This window comes from Malus domestica, chromosome 05, assembly GCF_042453785.1.
Source record: "Malus domestica chromosome 05, GDT2T_hap1".
NCBI classification, from domain to species: Eukaryota; Viridiplantae; Streptophyta; class Magnoliopsida; order Rosales; family Rosaceae; genus Malus; species Malus domestica.
This window is the reverse complement of record NC_091665.1, coordinates 2,174,499-2,197,301: the sequence shown is the minus strand read 5'-3', so window position 1 is coordinate 2,197,301 and position 22,803 is coordinate 2,174,499. Positions and strand designations below refer to the sequence as shown.

General features: G+C 36.2%; 2 protein-coding genes and 1 long non-coding RNA gene across 5 annotated transcripts; 2 read left to right on the top strand and 1 right to left on the bottom strand.

Moving 5' to 3' along the window:
* The first annotated feature begins 13,457 nt into the window (after positions 1-13,457).
* LOC103436627 (dolichyl-diphosphooligosaccharide--protein glycosyltransferase subunit DAD1) lies at positions 13,458-15,086 on the top strand. Its single transcript, NM_001293917.1, is given in 5 exon segments — positions 13,458-13,581; positions 13,680-13,727; positions 14,480-14,567; positions 14,661-14,704; positions 14,899-15,086. Coding segments are annotated over 5 exon segments (360 nt in total). The 5' UTR covers positions 13,458-13,485; the 3' UTR covers positions 14,983-15,086.
* A 250-nt stretch (positions 15,087-15,336) lies between these two features.
* LOC108173313 (uncharacterized) lies at positions 15,337-16,813 on the top strand. Its single transcript, XM_017332088.3, has 2 exons — positions 15,337-15,646; positions 16,183-16,813. Exons 1-2 carry the CDS (start codon positions 15,511-15,513, stop codon positions 16,629-16,631), a joined length of 585 nt encoding a protein of 194 aa, XP_017187577.3. The 5' UTR covers positions 15,337-15,510; the 3' UTR covers positions 16,632-16,813.
* A 1,948-nt stretch (positions 16,814-18,761) lies between these two features.
* Positions 18,762-21,723, bottom strand: LOC103436628 (uncharacterized). Of its 3 annotated transcripts, none has more exons than XR_529570.4 (4): positions 21,520-21,723; positions 21,197-21,394; positions 21,031-21,094; positions 18,762-19,029 (listed from the first exon to the last, which is right to left on the bottom strand). It is a non-coding gene; the product is annotated as an uncharacterized lncRNA (long non-coding RNA). The 3 variants fall into 3 exon arrangements; XR_529569.4 differs by having other exon boundaries at positions 21,197-21,435; positions 21,520-21,714; XR_529571.4 differs by having other exon boundaries at positions 21,197-21,421; positions 21,520-21,713.
* Positions 21,724-22,803: the final 1,080 nt, after the last annotated feature.

The window sequence follows — 22,803 nt, the reverse complement described above, 5'->3', positions numbered from 1 at the left end:
GTGGGCCTGAAAATAAAGTTTTTAATAAAAACCTTTTGAAAATGTTATAACCCCTCGCCGTAAAACCCGTATAATTTCCCAGAAAATAGTAATACATATGCATATAGAAATCATGCTCGAGAGTAATGAAAACTAAATATATGCCATGTCAAGTATCTCAGCAATGAAATAAGTAAGCCAGGTGAAATAAATCAATGTAAAATGATATGCCAGCCGGAGTCACCTAACGGGACCTATACAGCTGAACTTATAGCTCATTAACCAATTCCTGCACACAAGTCGGAACACCTAATGTGGTCTGTATAACAGGCTGGGTGTAAATAGATACGCTCAGGTGCTATGATCACGTGAAGGTTATGCAAAGTATCGCAAGTCACGTACGAGTCGGAACCATCTAATGTGGTATGTACGACAGGCTGACACCTGCCTTTGAGCCAATGTGAGCGTGTGGTGCAGGAGGTGAACGATCACGTGAAGACTGGCCTTGGCCCGGGGCGGAGCACTAACACTGGGATGCAGGATAATAAGTACTAAATGCATCTAAACATAACCATACACACTGCAATCAATATCATCAATATGTATTCACCTGAAGCTTACCTGGGCATTCGCAGTGTTATGCAATAATACGCAACTCTATACTAATGCATATAATAAATGTAATGCAATTAACATGGCATTTAGAAAACGTAAATTCATTTAAAACAATTTCTGAGAAAATGGAAAACATATATATAGAAAACCAAAAGCCCACTCACCTGAAGTCCACGCTACAACTCCCTCGTATAAATATCAAGGCGTCACAAACGATCGACGTCTGTGACTAAGGCCAATTTGGCCGGGAAAGGCTCCAATTTAACTCAAACCTGCTGGAAACCCTAGAAAGGGTGAGCTTCAATTCTCCTTCATCGATGTTCCACCTCCCCTAAAACTAATTAGGCTTTGTTTCTGGGTTCATGGATAGTCTATTGGTGTTGTTAATTGAATCAAAATGTTTCAGGTTTGATGGATCTCAGTCGAGGGTCCTCACGGCCCCCATGGTTCCCGTCGAGATGTTTTCCCCAAAATACAACCAAATCCATTATAATTTTAGGTGGAAAAGAAAGAGGGAGGGTAGTGGAATGTTTTCCAGGTGATGGATGGCAGCAATTCGTCGAAAAAATCGCCTGAAAAGGCATCAGAAGGTGTGGAAAAGCCGGGTTGGGTACGGGTCAAGGGGAACCCGGTGGGTTCCTCTCCTTCTCCCTTTCTCTCCTTTTTCCTCCTTTCCTCTTTCCTGATTGGCCACCTTAGTTCTCTTTCCTCTTCCGATTGGCCTCACATCCCCCTCCTTCCTCTCCTTTATCCTTCATCTCCATCGCCTATCTTTCATTTCCTTCAATCTCAGCCACACACGTGGCTTCACCAGATTTTGCTCCAAAAATCTGGAGCTTTCTAGATATTAACTAATTTATTAAAATGCCCCCAACTTTAAACGTTAATATCCCCTTCATTATAACTCCAAATTGCATTCCATTTGCATCCACGCGTTCGCAGCGACGAGTACTACAAGGATACACCAAGAAAATGAATCTTACGTGACACGACATGGCAATCAACAAAAGTCAATACTTTGGCTCGAAGGACATTTTCGTAAATTCACTTTTTAGAATTACAAAAATCATAATAATTGAGGACAGGTCGTTATATGTTTTAAAAGAATTAAATTTGAAAATGACTAACACTCCATACAAGTCAAATTAATGTTTCTTGTGTTTCCTAAATATACATTTCAAATTATAGAAAACACAAGATAGAGATAAAATAAAGTTAAGGATTTTAAGAAGAATGAAAAATTATGTACGTCACCTTACCGTGGTCATTATCACCATTAACACAGGGTTCTTTTTCAGTGACTCATTATTATAAAACGTATAGAAGTCAAATTAATATTTCTAAGAGGTGTTGTAGGAAAAATTTGCATCAGTTTGCAGTAGATGACACATGCATTCTTTAGAAACAGCCACATAGTTAAGTACATTCCACTGGAGCGAATGTGTGGAGGGACTCATCAAGCAGCATTTTGGAGATGAAATGTTAGACAAGCTCTTCGACTTGTATCGCAAGAAATTTGAAGAGCAACACTCCGCCCTTGAATCAGACAAGGCAAATTCTGCCCCTTTTCTGCTTAGATGCAAGTCAAATTAATCGGTTGCGCTCGTTGTGCTTATTCAAACCCTAATTTGGCTTGCAAGGGTTTATCAACCTTGTCCATACAATAGATCCAGTGATTGAAAATACCAAAACAGCTCCACGTTCAAATCAAGTGGCATTGCCTAAGAACAAAAATACCTCCATGTTTAATTAAATGTTACCTTCCTAGCCATGTCCATGAGGCAAACATCTCCAACCAATCCGGCCAGAGGGTCATAGGTCCAAAAATAGCCCGAAATGACACGAAAACCGTCTCCAACAGAGGGTTAGGCCAAAGGGCCACTACTACAATATTAGCTTTAGGTGGCGGATGATGGTGGCGGATATTAGAAAAATCTTGTCGGTTATATCCGACATAAAGTCCTAGCGGATATCAAAAAAATATTGTCGGTTATAACCGACAGTATTTTTTAATCCTTTTTTAAAAATATTTTTGAAGATTCTGGTGGTTTTTAAGTTAATGGTGCCAGTTATAACCGACATAAATTGATTATTTTATTATTTTACTTTCTGACAATTATTATTTTAGTATTCTGGCAGTTATAACCGACATAAATGAAAATTTTATTATTTTAATATGTTATATTGATTAAAAATAAATAAATAAACACATTTTTTAAATATTTTTTTTTTCACTCATGACCCTAAAGTCTAATGAACCCAATTCCCACGATTTCACATTCCCATCCCGGGATCAACCACATCCCGGGCCCACTTTACTGCCGTAGCACGATATTGTCCGCTTTGAGCCCCGACCACACCCTCACGATTTTGTTTCTAGGAATTCACACGAGAACTTCCCAGTGGGTCACCCATCATGGGAGTACTCTCGTGCGCTACTCGCTTAACTTCGAAGTTCCGATGGAACCCGAAGCCAGTGAGCTCCCAAAAGGCTTTGTGCTAGGTACAGATGAGAATATACATATAAGGATCACTCCCCTGGGCAATGTGGGATCTTACAATCCACCCCTTTTAAGGGTCCGACGTCCGTCAGCACACCACAGCTAGGGTTAGGCTCTAATACCAAATTGTCACATCCCGACCCGGGCCCGGGGTCCACCATATCCTGGGTCGGGGTGTGTCAAACGAGCCATAAATTTTCTGAGAGAATAATAACAACAGACTACAATCTGAAGCTCTATCATTTTTGTAATAAGGATTATGCTCCCTTATAGGCAAGCAACAAGATACAAAGAAATTCAAGCAATTTTTTTCAATGTGTCACAAAACACATTGTCTGGCACATAAACACACATGAACATATGGTGTACTCTATCATGTTTGATTTTATTATTTTAAAATGTTGTATTGATTAAAAATAAATAAATAAACACATGTTTTAAATATTTTTTTTCGTTTATAATTGGAGCTGTAAAAAATCATTAAAATTTTTAAAATTGTGATTTTTCGTTAAAATCGTTAAATTGTGATTTTTCATTAAAATTGGGTCGAGGAGTGTAGTTGTAAAAAAATCATTAAAATTGGAGTTAAAACAACCGTTAAATTGTGATTTTTCGTTTATAACCGTAAAAAACTTTTGTTCCGTTACGTAATCTCTGAATGTTTGTTTTTTATAATTTTTTACATATGCAATCTTGAAGTGTGTACAAATAAGTTTTACGGTTGGATCGTTGAAAAACGTTTCGTATAATGCATATTGCGTCAAAACGGTAGATTAAACAAATGTCACAGCCCGTACCGAGAATATATATCGGGAACGTGAAATGACGGGATTACCCTTAGCGGGTACTAAGGTATGTGTGTGTGACATATAATTGGTTTAAAACATACATTCCTAAATTCTTGGAAATGAATTAAGTTTGATTTAATAACGTGATATGTATGTTTGTGTGGCTAGGGTTGTGAGTTGGACTTGTTTTTTTTTTTATGGATCACACCCACACACACGGGACACTTCTCATTCCTTCCCCCGTGTCTTCTCTCTCTCTTCCCTCACGACACACTCTCTCTCTCTCTTCCTCTCGAAACGTACAGACCAACGTCAAAAACCCCTGAAACTTCATGGATCGAAGTGGAGATTATCACCATCGTGTTTGTGAGTGTCCTATGAACTCAAAGATACCATTTTTAGGTAAGAAATCCTTCGTTTTCACATTGAAAACTCGAGGTCCGAGTTTGGCATTATTCATGAACTTTGTGTTGGTTGATTTTTAGGACAATCCAACCTCACAGTGAGCTTAGTGAGGTTCTAAGGAAGCTCGGGGACGTTCGTTTGGAAGTTTTGGACATCGGGATCACCATGTTCAAAGTTGGCCGGTTTTCGTGGGATTTCTTCGGTGAGATTTCGTGATTTTTAGAGCCTTAAAGTAGTATAGCGTGAAACTACATGTTTAGGGCTTCATTTTGATAAAAAAAATTCGAAGAAAACGGTTGAGAAATGAAGGAGAACAAGCGATTGCAAAATTTGCCCGGAATCCGGCCGCCTGAAAAACCAGTCCGGCGAGCCCAGGGTAGGAGACGACACGCGCGGCGCGTGGCCTGCGCGTAACCGCGCGTCTGGCCGTGCCTTGGTCGACGCGTGGCGGTGCGTGGGGCTTCCAAAAATTGTTCTAAAAATTTCTCGACGTCCGTGACGTTGAGTAGGTCGATGTGGTATATTTATATACCCAAATTGAGCACCATATGAGAAGTTATTTCGAATTATTGGTTATGTGTTTTAATTAACGTTTTTATAGTTGTTTCGCATATAGGTGACACCTATCCCGAGGACGAGAACATCCAGGGACGTCACGGGGGTTACGACCCATCGACTTACCAGTGAGTGGGCAGTTTTGTTTTCGTATTACCTATATACTACTGTTTTTCCCAGAAAATGCATTTATATGAAAATATGTTTTAAAATGCCATGCATGCAATCGATGAGCTATTTGAATTGATAATTGATGCATATATATATGAATTGACGATGTGGACGCACATGTGAGTTTTACATTATTCATACGATTTATTTTATGTGAATTGCATTGAAAGCTCATAACATGCACCCTAGGTGTTAGTGCTTATATTATTCACCACACCGCATGCTCGCCTTGGATCCAAGTAGGTGAATGTCGTACAAGCCATGTGAGGGTTACGACATGCTAGTCGTATAGATCGCTAGATGTGATTCCGACTAGTGGGTGACCTTAGTTATGCGCACCGATGATTGATGAGAGAAGCACTAGAGCGTATTCTTACACATTTCATCGTACAGACTACCTTACGTAGTTCCGAGTGACGTGCAGAGTAGGGCCGTATAGGTCACTGTGGTGACTCCGGCTGAGTGGGATATTGAGCTATAGAATCAGCCGTACAGGACCACTGTAGGGTCTCTGGTTGATTTATTATTTCACCTGATTTATATTGATGCATTCATATTATATTTTGGCATGGCATGACATATTTTTTCTGAAAAGCGTTGAAAGATTGTGAGCTGAGTTTTGATGATATATATATTTGTGTTTTTATAATAAATTTCTGGGAAAGTATACAGGTTTTACGGTGAGGGGTTAGAAATGTTTTAAATGAAATGTTTTTGGAAAATCTTTGGTTTTACTAACCCACTCATCTTTGTTTTGCGCCCCTCCATGTTTTAGTTAGCAATTGGTGGCTCACGAGGTTCTTTTCGGCGTTCTGACAGACGTTCTGCATGTAGGACTCACCTGCGAGTGTTGTACTTTTAATTATAGTCCTACTTGACTGCACTTGATACCTACGCTCTGAATTCGTGTGTTTTACCTTATAACTCACTCTTTTATGCTAGTAGGTTGTTACTGCTAGTGGTTGGTTTAAATTCTTTCATATTTCTATTATATCTTGCTTCCGTGTCGCACTTTTGGCTACATCACGCTCACATGACGGCCAGCACGCCTTGATTTTAGGATCAGGGTGTGTCAACAAACACTTAAGAGTTAATATTATACTTCCATCAAGTATAAAGTAAGATTTGTGGTATCTACTAGTGTAAATATTTTAAATTGAAGATCAAATTTGTTCATTGTATTCTTATAGGGTCGAGGAGTGTAGCTATAAAAAATCATCAAAATAGGAGCTAAAACAACAGTTAAATTGTGATTTTCATTTATAATCATTGAAAACTTTTGTTCCGTTACCTAATCTCTGAATGTTCGTTTTTTGCGACTTTTTAGGTATGCGATCTCGGAGTGTGTATAAATAAGTTTGACGGTTGGATCGTTGAAAAACGTTTCGTAGAATGCGTATCGCATCAAAACAGTAGATTAACCAAACACTTAAAGTTAATGTTATACTTCCCCATCAACTATAAAATCTATCCACTAGTGTAAATATTTTAAATTGAAGATCGAATTCGTTCAATGCATTCTTATAGGGTCGACGAGGGTAGTTGTAAAAAATCATCAAAATCGGAGCTAAAATAACCATTAAATTGTTATTTTTCATTTATAACCGTTGAAAATTTTTGTTCCATTACGTAATCTCTGAATGTTTGTTTTTTTACAATTTTTTACATGCAATCTCGAAGTGTGTACAAATAAGTTTACGGTTGAATCGTTGAAAAAAGTTTCGTAGAATGCATATCGCGTCAAAACGGTATATTAAACAAACACTTAAGAGTTAATATTATACTTCCATCAAGTATAAAGTAAGAATCCACTAGTGTAAATATTTTAAATTGAAGATCAAATTTATTCATTGCATTCTTATAGAGTCGAGGAGTGTAGCTATAAAAAATCATTAAAATCGGAGCTAAAATAACCTTTAAATTGTGATTTTTTTTTTTTATAACCGTCGAAAACTTTTGTTCCGTTATATAATCTCTGAATGTTTGTTTTTTACGATTTTTTACGCATGCAATCTCGGAGTGTGTACAAATAAGTTTGACGGCTGGATCGTTGAAAAAAGTTTCGTATAATGTATATCGCGTCAAAATGGTAGATTAAACAAACACTTAGAGTTAATATTATACTTCCATTAAGCATCCACTAGTGTAAATATTTTAAATTGAAGATTGAATTCGTTCATTGCATTCTTATAGGGTCGAGGAGTGTAGCTGTAAAAAATCATCAAAATCGGAGCTAATATAACCGTTAAATTGTGATTTTTCGTTTATAACCGTATAAAACTTTTGTTTCATTACCTAATCTTTGGATTTTTTTTTTTTTGCGATTTTTTACATATGTGATCTTGTAGTATCTACAAACAAGTTTGACGGTTAGATCATGGGAACTAGTTTTGTAGAATGCATATCTCTGTTAAATTTGCCTAAATTTTGAAGTGGGAAAAGTAATTTGTGCTAAATTTTTATTTATGTTTTTCAAGTATTGATTAGACAATCATTGTACAATTATCTTTTTTATTAGACAATATTTAGTTTGTGTGATGACATTTTCATTGCACAATTATCTTTTTTATTAGACAATATTTAGTTTGTGTGATGATATTTTTATTGTACAATTATCTTTTTGTTTCTTTATCGCATATTTTACATGGGTTATTATCTATTAAACCAAACAATTATTTATTTAATTTTTAAAAACGTATTTAATTTAAATACATATTATTTATTTATTAAACGAAACAATTATTATTTTATTTTTTTAAATCGAAACAAAATTTTGGGGGGAAATTTAAAATTTTGGAAGGGAATTTAAAATTTTGGGCGGGAATTTTGGGGGGATTTTTGCCTCCATTTTGTTTCTATCGGTTATAGCCGACAGTAATGAAAATGTTTCTATCGGTTTTTATTTAAAAAAAATGTTTCTGTCTGTTTTAACCGACAGTAATGAAAAGATTCCAAAATAAAACCCTTCCCCCTTCCCCCTTCCCCCTTCCCCCTTCCTTCATTTCCCATTTCTGCCGTTTAGCTCTTATCCCCTCTTCTCTCTAGCCTCAAGCCCAAAGCCATGAGAGCTCTCTTCCTCTCTCTTCATTTCTCTCTATAATCTTCAGCCTCATATGTCATCCCTCATCTCTAATCTTCTCGGCCTGTAACCCAAAACCAAAACAACCCACACCCCCATTTCTTAGACATCTCTGTTTCCAGTTTCCTTTTTTTATTAGAAAATAGACGAAACCCTCGTGCATGTGTGCTTTCAGTGCAGGTTCAACAATCAGCGGAGAGATCAAGAACACGAATAGAGTGACTGCAGAATTTCAAATCCGCCTGATACAAGCGGAAAAATCAAGGTTCTAGATCTGCAAGAAAACGTATAAGGTCTCCTTCCCCAAACTCGAGCTTGATCTTGTGCATACCATATCTCAAGTTATATCTATGGAATAATGGCAATATCTTGGTTTGTGCATGCATGCATAAATCAAATATGTTGTTCAATATGCTCATGAATCTGTTCTTGTTTGCTTGCTTGTACCCACCAATACCTTCTCGAGCCAAGCGTGTGCATAATTGAATCAGTATTCTGCCTTGATGAGCCGTGACCTCTGTGCTACTTAGATCCCCAAAAAGTAGAATGCGTGTATTAGGAATTTGATGAATGGATCTAAGTGGCATAAAAGCTTCTCAGTAACCCCCTCTGTGAGTATTTCTGAACTATGTCTTTTTTTTTCCGCATCGGCATTGCCAAATCCCATTAATGTTGAGGAATGGATGATGAATGTGCTGGGGTGAATAAATGTTAATTGCACGCCCATAGTTGAGATTAGGTTGAATCAACTCCGAATTGAATACAAAACTCTGTGTTGATATGGAAAAAGAAGCTCGAAATTATTACACAAATGGTGGAAAAAAAAAGTTCGAGTGTGAAGTTTCACTTACTGGTAGATGGCTTTTGAAACAGGGTTGTCCAGATTGCAGAAGAAATCCATGACTTTTGAAAGATGGGCTGTTCCGAATCTATTGTCTCTCTCCCTCTCCAATGTTCTTTGAGGCTGATGCAGTAACCAAGGCTCTCATGCATGTATTGGAATCTAACAAGAGTCACATGCATATTGGAACCATCAAATATATTTAATTGAGTTTTAGAGCAACACAAATAGTTAAGTAGTCATTTAAGAACATTTTAAATATTTTTGGGGTAGAGCAAAAGTCCAATTCGGACTAGAGTTTCATGGGGTTGTATTCCTTATAAATATATGTACTAAACCCTTGAGAAGGGGACTTGGATGAATTAAAATATATTTTGCTTTGTGCAATTGAAGTGAGTGATTTCTCTTCTAAAATCAAGCATTTGGCTAGGTCGTGTGAGCGAATCCACAATTAGCGACGTGAGTGAGCTCCGTTGCCCCTGGTTGAGTGATTCCCAGGTTATCTATCCCCCGTCTCCTTGAGACATTTGGTTCTGTCCTACATCAAGTGGCATCAGAGCAAGTTTTCCGCTGCAGTTAGAAGATTATGGCTGATATTTTTCATCTGCTTGAACATCAAATGGTTGAAGAGATTAGCTTGGTTGATTGGAATTCTCCACCAGTTTATGACAAGTATGTTGATGATGACATGGAAGAGATTAAGAGGATGCATCGACATCTCACCAATCAAATTTCTCGCATCAAAAATCGACGACGAGGCGGTGTGGTTTCCGAAGGGGAGGGAGGCATTTGTTTGCAATGTGTTGACCATTTTCATGATTATGCTCCGTGGTTTGAGTCAACTGAAGAAGGAGATTGTTGTTCAACAGTTTACAATGAATTGGCCCAAGATACGGTTAGTTTGAATTATTTTAGTTCAAATTATGGGTGTGAAAATATTGAGGCTTCGTCTTTGATTCATTTGAGTATGCCTCCCTTATTTGATCATTGCTTGAGTAATTGTGAAATTTGTGATGGTTTTAGCTTGAGTAATAACAAAAGTTTCGGTGGGAGAGAAGAAGGGTTTTCATCTCACAAATCTTTGAAGGAATTCAGTGATGTTGCTGAAGTGGGAGATATCAAATTTCAAGATATTGTTGATGTGAAAGAAGATACCACTTATGAATACATTGATTTTATTGGTTTTGATATTTTTAATTGGAAGGCTTCTCAAGTTTTAGTTGATTTAGTCAATCAAATGAAGATTGATATCAGTTGGATTGCAAGATTTTTCATGGAGCATGAATGTAGCACTTCAAGAATAAGAAAATACTCCAAGTACTTATTCACATGGAAAGCCAAAAATCAATTTCAAGATTATAACGGAGTCAACAAAGATTTAAACTCGTGGACGAGTTTCTTCAGAGAAGAGGAGAATGATGCAGTAACCAAGGCTCTCATGCATGTATTGGAATCTAACAAGAGTCTCATGCATATTGGAACCATCAAATATATTTAATTGAGTTTTAGAGCAACACAAATAGTTTAAGTAGTCATTTAAGAACATTTTAAATATTTTTGGGGTAGAGCAAAAGTCCAATTCGGACTAGAGTTTCATGGTGTTGTATTCCTTATAAATATATGTACTAAACCCTTGAGAAGGGGACTTGAATGAATTAAAATATATTTTGCTTTGTGCAATTGAAGTGAGTGATTTCTCCTTCTAAAATCAAGCATTTGGCTTGGTCGTGTGAGCGAATCCACGATTAGCGACGTGAGTGAGCTCCGTTACCCCTGGTTGAGTGATTCCCAGGTTATCTATCCCCCGTCTCCTTGAGACCTTTGGTTCTGTCCTGCATCAGAGGCGTTCTTGTGATGCAGAAAGTGGTTTATATATTTTTATTATTAATATATTTTCTGTCAATTTTATCCAACATAAAATGCTTTTATTTATTTTTATTAATAAATTCTTTGTCGGTTATAGCCGACACAAGTTCTGTCGGTTTTAACCAACAAAAATGCTCTTATTTATTTATTATTAATATATTCTTTGTCGGTTATATCTGACATAATTTATGTCGGTTTTAGAATATTTTCTGTCGGAAATTTCATTTCCTAACGCTGGCAATTCTGTCGCTTATTATATCTGCCACTGCATCTATTTTCTGTTGGATTTTGCTTAAAATCCGAAAGTAATATACGTCTTTTGTCGGTTTTTGGACCGCCAGTTATAGATAATTTTGTAGTAGTGGACTTATTGCCATAATAACTGTCAAATTTTAAAAATCATACAATGCAAAAGGCACGAATCAAGTAAACACTAATGCTTATGTTTTCCCTTTGCTTTTCCCGTATACTGCATATACACCTTACAAACACATCATCACATTTTCTAATTATCGCATAGAGATAAATTCTGTCTTTAGATTGTTGGAGCAATATTACAAAATATGAAAAATAACAATATAATTCCAATGATAATAATCATAAAGAAATTCACAACATCAATTATATATGATATTAATATAAACAACTAGAGAGAAAGTTAAAAAAATTGACAAACTTGGAGATTGAGGCTTGCATATGCAATGTCCTAAAGACAGAATTTTGCCCCTATTCTTGTGTTTGTAGTTCGGTAGGCGTCCATCTATCAGGATTCAACAATCTATAATCCGAAGTCGAAACACTTTAATATTCGAACTCTGGGGAACTTTATATATTTTGTACTCTTAAGACATGACTTGTAATTTAACAAACGAATAATGAGAGAAATAGAGTGGGGAAACCATATTTCTCAATAGTAAAAATTAACTCTAATTATGTATATCTAATGATAATGGTTTTATGGGTTAATATAGAACCCATTGTGTTGTTTGGTGTAAAGATGCAACTTTGCATCTATGTAACCTACACTACGATCATCAAACTACACATCCCAAATTACAAATAATGTGATGCAATTCTTTGCATCAGACGTAACACTTAAGAATAAACAAGATTAATTTTTTCATTCAATATTTGAAATTAAATACAATAGTATCCAATAAATATTATAATATAAATCAGTGTTCTAAAAATCTCCTTAGACGGCGCCTAGGCATTAGGCGGTGGAGCCCTGATGTGTTTTAAGGCAAATCGTTACAGAAATCAGTAGGGAGTTGGGCGACCGCTTAGGCACTCCCTAGGCGCTCTAGGTGGTCCAAACGGCCTTGAATGTTGTCTTCTTCTATCGCAGGCTCTGCAACTTCCGTCTTGAACTCTCTTCTGCTCTGTGCATAGTTCTCGTCATCGTCTTCTCTTCTGCCCTAAATCATGCTATCTCATCTTAAGCAGACTCACATTTTTAACTCCAACTCTTGTGATGCCAGACTTGAAAAAGAAGGGAATTTACAGAAGAAAATGGAAGAAGATTAGCGAGAGGAAGAAGAGGAAACATAAAAGAAAAAAAAAACGAAATGAGAACGAAGATGTGAGAGAGGAGGAAGAGAAAACGGAAGAAAACCCAAAATAAAGAGCTTTCCGGTTTTCAAGGGGTCAAAAGGTGTTGAAGAGTGTACCACTCTACTATATTTACTATCATGTCCACCACTAGCCCTATTATTAAATAGACAATTGATTTCTTTAATATGTTTTTTACACTATTATACCTTTGATATGAGATTGAAACCTTGGGTAATGTGATAGAGGTATGGCTCCACCAATTGGGAGTGATATGGAACAAGTGGAGTGCAAGGGTCATTATGTGGGTTTTGTTTTAATACTTTATTGTTTTTTCTAAGACCAAACTATATTTATATAGTTGAAATCTTACATTACATAGATATTATTCTTTTTACAAAATTACATATTATTTCATATTTATTTATATATTACATAGTAAATCTAATTAATTTATGTAATATATAATAAATTCATTAAATCCGCCTAGGCCTTGCCTAGCCGCTTAAGCACTAGGCCCTAGTTCACCGTCCGACTAACGCCTAGTGTTTTTTTGAACCTTGATATAAATTTCCAACAACTAATTTATTATGGTTGACTCATTGTTTGACTTAACTGAATTTCATACTTTCTTAAAGTAAATATATAATTGTATTTTAAATAAAAATTTAAACAAAATAAAAACTTCAAGAACCAATATTGGTATTTCTTCTTTTACTTTTTGTTTTACTTGAAAGAACGATATTTTACTTTAAACTACAAGAAATGAGCTTCTAACTCGGTTGCATATGCCAATATTCTCCTTAAAAGTAGAATGCAACAAAAAAGAAACTCAAGTGGGTTGTATTTTACTTTTCTTTTCTTTTCTTTTTTTAATGAACAAGGGTTGTATTTTAGTATTTAGATTGAAGGAAACAAATAATCCACTTAAGCCTATATCGGCCCAACTATAATAAAAAGGAAGATAACTTGAAGAAGCCCACCCAACTCTTACCCAAATCTTTACAATTAGTTAAAATGACGATAATATCCCCGAATTGGATCTAGTTAATTCCGTCTGTAAGCAGCAGAGAGAGAGAAATACAAAGACTGAAGAACAACTGAACAAGAAGAAGAAGAAGAAGAGAGAGAAAAATGGGGAAAGCATCACACTCGTCAACGGCCCAGGATGCGGTTGCTCTCTTCGATTCTCTTCGCTCAGCTTACTCCGCCACTCCCACCACTCTCAAGGTCTCCTTCTCTCTCTCTCTCTAATAATTCACAAACTGAAAGCAGAGAAAAGCTTAACCCAAATTTTCATTTTCTTTTTGTATGTGTTCAATTTCCAGATCATTGATCTCTATATTGGGTTCGCCGTATCCACAGCTCTTATCCAGGTAATTTCATCATCTCAATTTCAGTTTTGGGTGCTTAGAAAATTCGGAAAATTATCATTTTGCAGAGATCGCGATGCCCCATTTCGATGCGATCTCGAGGAAATAGAGCTTTGCTTGTATAGATCTGAAACTAGTCAAATGAGAAAAATGACTTACACCAGTGACTAGAAAATTGATTTAGTTATTTCCTCTCTGGCTGTTCACAAGACATGGAGTTACTACAGAACTTTGACTCTTTCACCGGCATGGCATGTAGATACATCTAAAAGGTTTTACTTTGTGTAATCATTTGTGTTATGGTAGGTGTAATTTTGCCAACAATAGTCTATTTCTATAGTTATGGTAGGCCTAAATTTATATTTTTTAATCATAAGTTTTTTCACAAGAGAAAATTACTGTCTGCAAGCATGTTTGGGAGTACAACCGTACAAGTGCCATGTTATTTTCTAGATGTTAAGTAAGACGTTATTGTAGACGAACATAGGTTTGAGGTTCTAGTGACAGTTCTTGTTTGGATAAATAACATGGATTCATGCGACCACCCTGTTTCTAGAATTACAGTTCTGGACTGTCTACTGCCGTATTTCGTCAATGTTAGATTCACCATGTCCACTCTTTGTCTCTATCACCTTAACATATGTTTATTTGAATTCCTAGAAAACTAGAGCTTGAATGGTTGAAGTGAACGTCTGCATTGGAACTCTATATCGTTCGTTTAATCTTCATTTGGTTTTCTACTTTGTTTTGAACAGGTAGTCTACATGGCTATTGTCGGGTCGTTCCCATTCAACTCTTTCCTTTCAGGAGTACTTTCTTGCATTGGGACGGCAGTCCTTGCTGGTAAGGAGGAATATGTAGTTTATTTCTTTTTCAGGTGTAAATCCATATTAGATGCGAGGATTTTAACTCTCAACCTGATTATTTCTTTTGCAGTTTGTCTCCGTATTCAAGTGAACAAAGAAAATAAAGAATTTAAGGTAAAGTGTGATTCTTGTCCTTGTGTCCGATTCACAAATTGGTAGTTGTGACATGTTTGCATATTCTAGACCAGTTTTCTTTCTCGTGTCAATTCTTCATCATATATTGAGATATTACAACATAGCTAACATTGTCTTACCACAACTTTCTCATCATATTCCGTCATCCTGATCTATGCGTGTAAAAACTGCAGGATTTAGCACCGGAACGGGCTTTTGCAGATTTTGTTCTCTGCAACTTGGTGCTGCATATGGTGATCATGAATTTCCTTGGATAAGATTACCATATTTTAGTCGTCTTGGATATTGTTTCCTTCAAAGTCACGATTAGATATGATAACAAACTAGTTTATAAATTTGATGTGACGACTCTTTTTGGTAATTTTTTGCGTAAACTTCATACTATAAGCTATGCAGCGACGAAAAAATTAGTAAAATTTGTACTTAAATCGTTTAGCGAAAGTAAAAGTGCAAACAATACATGAGCCTCCCAAATGTAGGCATTCAATCTTCAGTGGACTCCTCCTGATCCAAACAAATTGGTAGCCGTAGCCCTTCTCCACGTAAGGTTCCACATACACCTCCGCGCCCCGATGTCGATGGGCACCGGCTTGGAGGGGCGTTGCGGCGATTTTTATTTTGCAAAATATGGGTCACCCGTTTTCATAGGAAGAATATAAATATCTTGCTCGAGAACCTCTCAAAAGATGGGTCGCCTGTCAGGCCCAAAAGAAAATAAATATCTGTCATTGTCCAAAAATGAGCAATAGCAGAGGTTTCAGGGTCTCTCTCACTCGCAAAGAGCCATGATCTGCCGGACTTTGAGATCCGCTCCCGTGGTCGGCCGCGTACAGGAATGCGTTGCCATGTTCCGCCGCGCAATCGGTGGAGAAGTAGAAGCCCACGCGAAAGCCAAGTCAGAATCGGTTCAGGGGCATAATCGTAAGTTTCCGTTTATCTTTTAGGGTTTATTATGCAATGCGCCTATTTGGATTCTTTTAGGGAGTTTATGTAGATAAATTGTAAAGTGCTACATTTATTTATTTAGGGAAAGTTTAATGTAAATAAAATATCCATCTGCGTCCTATCCTTGAAGTTCAATTCCGTTCCCACCCTGGAGTATGTATTTCAGTTGTAACTATTTGTTGTTGTAATAGAGATTAAATTATTATTAAATGATTGATAACTTTGTTATAAAATCCTCCCAATCCTATAATATTTATGAAACTTTAACGAAAAGCTTTTAGTACTGTTCACTTTTACGAAAAACTACATTTTACACTAAAAAGTCAATCATGATATTATTACTCTACTTTTTATTTTGTCCTTATAGTTAAAACTTAAAGTTTTCAAACTATTTTCATTAGTTTTCCTTAATATTTAATGTCATGTTGTAGTGACTTATCTTGTGTGTTGGGAACAATATGGGCGTTGATGTGATTTTTGTTCTTTTTGTTTTTGGTATTTAATAATGGCAGGAAAGAAGAAAGGGCACAAGGACTTGGAAGCAGAATTAGCAGCAACAAAACTTAGATATGGTCCTTGTGGAGTTTGTGGAAAGGACAAAGACCACACGAGTGCTGGTTGCCCTTACGTGATAAATATCCCAAACCCTCTGGAGGTAACTCTTGTTGACGGTAGGTATGGAATAGTTTGTGATTGTTGTGCTCAGCCGGGGGGCCACCCTACTCGCCGGGGCTGGACAGGACGTGCTACTCTCAAGTTGTGTACCTATTGTATGGTATTGGGTGAGCACTGGACTACAGATTGCCCGTGCGTTGAGCCCCAACAACGTGAGAAATGGAGAAAAGAAATGAGAGAGGATGATATTTTGGGAGAGGAGCCCAAGAAAGAAGAATTTCTGGACTTAGAGGCATATTTGAGGGACTTGCGAATGATGGCTGAGTTAAAACCATATGACGGTTGAGGAAAGGAATGGGGAACTTGATGTTGAACGCATGTAAGTGTCATCTCAAAGTACAGGTCTTGTTTGAAGTGCAGTTAGTTTTCTGTTAGGTATGGATGATATATGGGAGTTGACCATTTTACCATTCATGAGGTTCGTGAATTGGTTGTTGGAGTGATTCAAAGAGATTTTCCATTTATATCTCTCTTTGATATCATATCATATTACCCTCTCTATACCCTAAAATTATTTTCGGTTTTCGGATTAAGGAGCGCCTCAAAAGATGATGAGTGAATTTCCAGAATGCATTAATTAGTCGTTCCAAGTGAAAAAGAAGTTGCACATCGTCTGAAAACATCAGAAGTGATCACACATCGATGGCTTCAGTTCCATCAAGTTCATGGTTCCTCAATCAGTCGCTTCTGACGTTTAATTTCTAAACCACCACCTCAGGAGTACTCCCTCGAACCAACCAAACCAATGGACAAATTGGAATTTTGTACGTAGCGTTCGGAGGAGCAACGCCAAAAATATAAGGCCAATTAAGAGAGCAATTTCGTTATCTTGCATATGATGAAGCGATTTTTATTTTCTTCTCTTGGGAACATGCAGCAAGCCCACTGTTAACACAGGGTCCTTTTCGGCCCCTAGAAACAATGCAGGCTCAAGAGAAGGCCCGACTAAGGCCCAGGGAAAGAGGAGAAATCAAGGCTCATGGGAAGAAGGGAGCACCAAGACCTCAGGGGTCGAGAGAAGAGAACTCGTTGGCACACGACACACTCTCTCTCAAGTGCTAAGCATGCAGTGGTTGTTGACGGTAGGTATGGAATATTACTTTTGGAATAGTAAGTTTGTTCATTTGCTCATCTATGTTCCAACCACCAATAAGGATCAGACGAATTCTAATAATACTTTTGATCCCTTATTTGGATCCTTTTTTTGGCCGCGACTTTTCGGTTATTTAAAATTTGCGTTAATATTTCACTCAAATCATAACTTTGTCGTTCACGATATATGAAATGATAAACCACTTAAGAGATTATCCTAGAAGGATGGTTGAAAGACGGCGAAAGTCCTAACGAAATGACATAAGTGGTGGAAGAACCCACCAGACCTATAAGTAGAAGGAAGTTCCAGCAAAATTAACAACGCACAATGTCCATAAATTACCATGCAAATAGAAACCAAAAGCACAAGGATAAATAATAGAAGATCAAAATTCACAAGGAAGATTCACATCTACAAAATCATTCATTCATAGATGGGATCACAATTCTACAAGTTACAAAAGTCGGAAGAGTAAATTGTAACAATGGTTCCTCAACTAAAAATCTATTATCATTGGTCCCTCCAAGTCATCAAAACGTGTAGTTATGGTCATTTTCGTTATTAATGGTAATAAATTTTTAATTGAGGGACCATAGTTGCATGTTTTGATGAGTTGGAAGATTAATGGTAATGAATTTTTAGTTGAAGAACCATTACTCAAATTGAGTTAAAGTTAAGAGACTGTTGCTACAATTTACTCAAGTCGGATACTGAAGAGAACCATCACGAAGTCTACTAAAGAGGTATGACAATTCACATCGCCATCTGAAATGCTGGGCATAATTCCAAATAAATATTATACTTTCAAGCGATTAACTTTGTTTCCCAAAACTCAAACAGTGACTACAGTCAAATTACAAGGTCATTAGAGGCAAGTACGGCTTCATGTTCGCCAAATTGGATTTCGTTGAAGGCATGATGTATACTTTCTTGCCTTCAACATCCAAAAACTTAATACCAGCTAAATTCACTAGTAGAAAAAACACTTTGCGCGACGTATGTACCTTCGTTGCTCAAAGTCAAAAATCATTGCCTAAGGGTTTGCGCGACGCAACCTTCATCGCGCACAGGCACTGACACTAAGGTTTGGGCGACGAACAAGTAACATGCGTTGCGCAAAGCCGTTTTGCACAACATAGTCATGCATCGTGCAAACCCCTTTTTGGGTTTTGGTCAAAAATTTTTTTTTTTAATTTTTGATAAATATTGCGCAACGTAGGACATGCGTCGTGCAAACTCTTTTTTTTTTTTTGTTTTGGTCAAAAATATATATATTTTTTAATTTTTGATAAATATTGTAATTAAATTCTAAACAATAATTAATTAACCTAGCAAAAGTATTTAATTATAAAATATATGAAAATATACATACAAGATGTCCGAACAAAAAAGAAAAAACAAGTAATCTTCTAAAGTAAACAATAAAACGATGAGATATACAAAGAAATATCAAACTATCCAGAGACCTCCAACAAACAAGGACATTGTCACTTGAAGCCTTCACATTTTTTTAACACCTCCAAACAAAGGACCTTGAGAGCAAACTACTGCCCCTAATGCTTGAGCCTCAGCAATTGTTGCTTCTCTCTATCTGCACAGACATAAGCATATGGATCAAGAAAAAAATTTGTACTTGTATAAGTAGAACTCTTGAAAAATTATATTAAGGGGGATCCTTTGAGAAAAGATAAACACATGATAGATTATGAAATTGCTAAACAGCCATGGATTCAATTCTACCAACCCCGAATACCAAAGAACATATATTACTATAGGTTCCCCGGTATGTATGGATTGCACGAAAACAAATGCAAGGCTTGAAATTTCATATTGAGACATTAAATAGTAGTATTGTAAGCAATAAGAAAGAAAAACAAGCACATTTAAGAAATTTTCGTGCTTAATATTTGTTTAGTAGAACGTCTCTCATTGTAGAATCTTTAAAGCAAGTAAATCATATAATTACCGTACTGCAGGGATGGAGTTATGTTGGTGATAGGCTACTATCAGCAGTTATACCTTACAAAGAGAGTGGCTAGTATGACAGACAAATGTGGGTAAAGCCACCTAAGGTTAGCACCCTTCACCTTATCATTTCTCAGTTAATAAGGATCAAGGATGAAGTCCCTCTGGAATATGTCAACCTTCAAAGTTTAATCCACATATCTTATTCAAGTATTCAACTAAAGAAGGCTTAGAATAATCAAGATATGATGAAATTCAAAGAAATTAACTGATCACATAAGCCTCAACATTCAAACATATTAACTGATCACATAAGCCTTAACGTTCAATGATAGTAACTGATCACATAAGCCTTAACATTGATGCATATATTGCCTCTAAATCAAAACCTCGAAAATTTGATTATGCTATGGAAACTGTATCCTGTGGCTTATCACTAGAGCTTAATACTCGAACAAAGTTTTTGAGAGTCGGACTATGTCCCTCTGTATGGTGTATATGTGCATATGTATGTCAAATATTAACTGAGAAGGGTCGTTGGAGACAGTGCAAATTTGAAGATATCTAAAAGTGGTCATTAGGCAACAAAACTACATGATTCTTGACCTTTAACTTGTTAAAACCAGCAATTGGAAGCCCAAATTTTTGTTCTGTTCTAATATTAATAACTGAGATGCAAAACCGTAGAAAATTTATGCTAAAACATTATTTCTTACGATACTGTGAAGCATCCAGCTTCAGCCACAATCCTCTTTTCATAAACTTCATATAAAAAAGAAAAACCATGTGCTATTCTTATAAGCATGATTACAGCAAGCCATGGTGCAAGACCCAAACAAAGTGCATGTGCCATACCAAATCTTGGACTGCATAACATGAGAAAGATCATAAGTACTACTAGCCGATAACTCCAAACATGTTTAATTAAACAAATGAGCACGTTGTTTGTTTGCATTAATGCTTTCCAAAAGAGATTAGAGTACGTTCCTTGTTAGAGATTAAAGGGAGACTAACACTTTCATGGTAATCAATTACCATGTGAATGCCATGAAAAACAAAAGTTCCACAGACGGATGTTTCTCACTACAATTCAAATTAAGGAAAAATAAAATGCGTTGCGCAAGTTTTACACAAATTATTTTCCATCCACAGAAAAGAATACAAACATAATTCTTCCACAAAGAAAATGCAAGGTAAGTCATGTTATGCGAAAAGAAATTCCTTTCACAGAGGCAAAGATACTTAATATAAATACAAAAATTGGTTTCAGAAACAAAAGACTAACATATTGAAATATACAAACCATGCATCCTAATTTTCTGCTCGAAGCAAATAATCAAAAAGCCAAACAAATTTCAAGTTTTCTTTGTCAGTTGCAACAACATTTGAGTTTTTATTGTTCTGTTATGTCATATCTTCTAAAGCAAATTAAGAGCCGAGTTCACAGCTGATTTCGAAATCTCAAGTAAACCCAAATATTACAAATTTCCCAACAAAAAATTAAAAAAAAAAAAGAAAAACAACTTTCCTTTCATTTCTTATAATTTCTCAATGACCAAATAGATAAAAAATTCACAATAATTCAACACATACAACAAATTAAAGACAGCAAGATAAAAAAAATCACCAGTTCTTGGCCCAAAGCGGCTTGAAATGCACTGTCAAGCAGATCTTCTCCCCTCTATATACATCTGAACCAATCCAAAATTACCCAGAAATTAACGGACTTAAATTACAATCAGAAAACAAAAATGAGGGAAGAGGGAAAATCGTAAAATCAAAATAAGGCCGACCTTTTGGGTCTTGCCGTCTAGCTGAGGGAGCTCGATTTCCGATGCAGTGGCAGGGTAGGTGATGGGGATATTGAACTGGAGATCGAACTCGTACTTGAGGAGGTTGTAGACGTACCAGCACTTGCCAGTCCACCGATGGCGGCGGATATTCGGAACCAATCGTTGTCGTTGGACTTGTTCATCTGGGTGTATTCGAACCTTGAAATATCCAAGAGCGTGAACTAGCTGAAAACAATTCCCTTTGCAGACCCATCCTTTTCAACCATGGATTTGACCACAATCATTAAATTAAATATGCAAATAATGAGATTGAATGTGCGAACCTGAAGAGGACATCGAAATTGACGGCGGCGTGAGCTTGGCCGAGGTGGAGGCATGTGAATTTTTTTTGGATGAAGGCAGAAATAGAGAGAAATCGAGAGATGGTGTTGGGAATGAGAGATAGAGAGTTTGAGAGAGTGATTGAAGACCGACAGACCTAGGAGGCTCAAGGCTGCTACGCGAGATGTGAAAGACCGAGTGAGACCAAATTTGGGAAAATTAAAAAACAGCGCCTAATTTTTACAAAACAACCGCCAAATTTTTAACACATTGCGCGACGCAAGTATACATTACGATGTCGCGCAAAGTGGTTTTGCGCAACGATCCCATTTAAACGTCGCGCAAGTTATATATATATATATATATATATATTTAAAAAAAATATTATAAAATTCTACAAAACTAATTTCAATGATCCAACTATCAAACTTGTTTGTATATGTTTCAAGATTGCATACACTAAAAATCGCAAAAAAAAAAAAAAACATTCAGAGCTCAAGTAACGGGACAAAACATTTCGACAGTTATAAATAAAAAATCACGATTTAACGTTTATTTTAACTCCGAATTTGATGATTTTTTACAGTTACACTCCTTGACACTATGTGAATACAATGAATGAACTCGATCATCAATTTAAAATATTTACACTAGTGGATACCACAAAATCTTATGTTATACTTAATATAAGTATAAATAAACTCTTAAGTGTTAGTGAATATATTGTTTTGATGGGGTACGCATTCTACAAAACTAATTTCAACAATCCAACCGTCAAACTTGTTTGTATATACTTCGAGATCGCATACGTCAAAAATCACAAAAAACAAACATTCAGATATGAAGTAACGAGACAAACATTTTCGATGGCTATAAACGAAAAATCAAGATTTAACGGTTATTTTAACTCCGATATTGATGATTTTTTACAGCTACACTCCTTGATCCTATATGAATACAATAAACTCATTCGATCGTCAATTTAAAATATTTACACAAGTTGATACTACAAAATCTTATGTTTTAGTTGATGAAAGTATTAATAAATTTCAAATGTTAGTGAATCTATCGTTTTGATGGGAAATGCATTGTACGAAACTAGTTTGAACGATCCAACCGTCAAACTTGTTTGTATATGCTTCGAGATCGCATACGCCAAAAATCGTAAAAAACAAACATTTAGATATCAAGTAACAATCAAAACTTTTCGACGGTTATAAACAAAAAATCACGATTTAACGGTTATTTTAACTCTGATTTTGATGATTTTTTACAGCTACACTCGT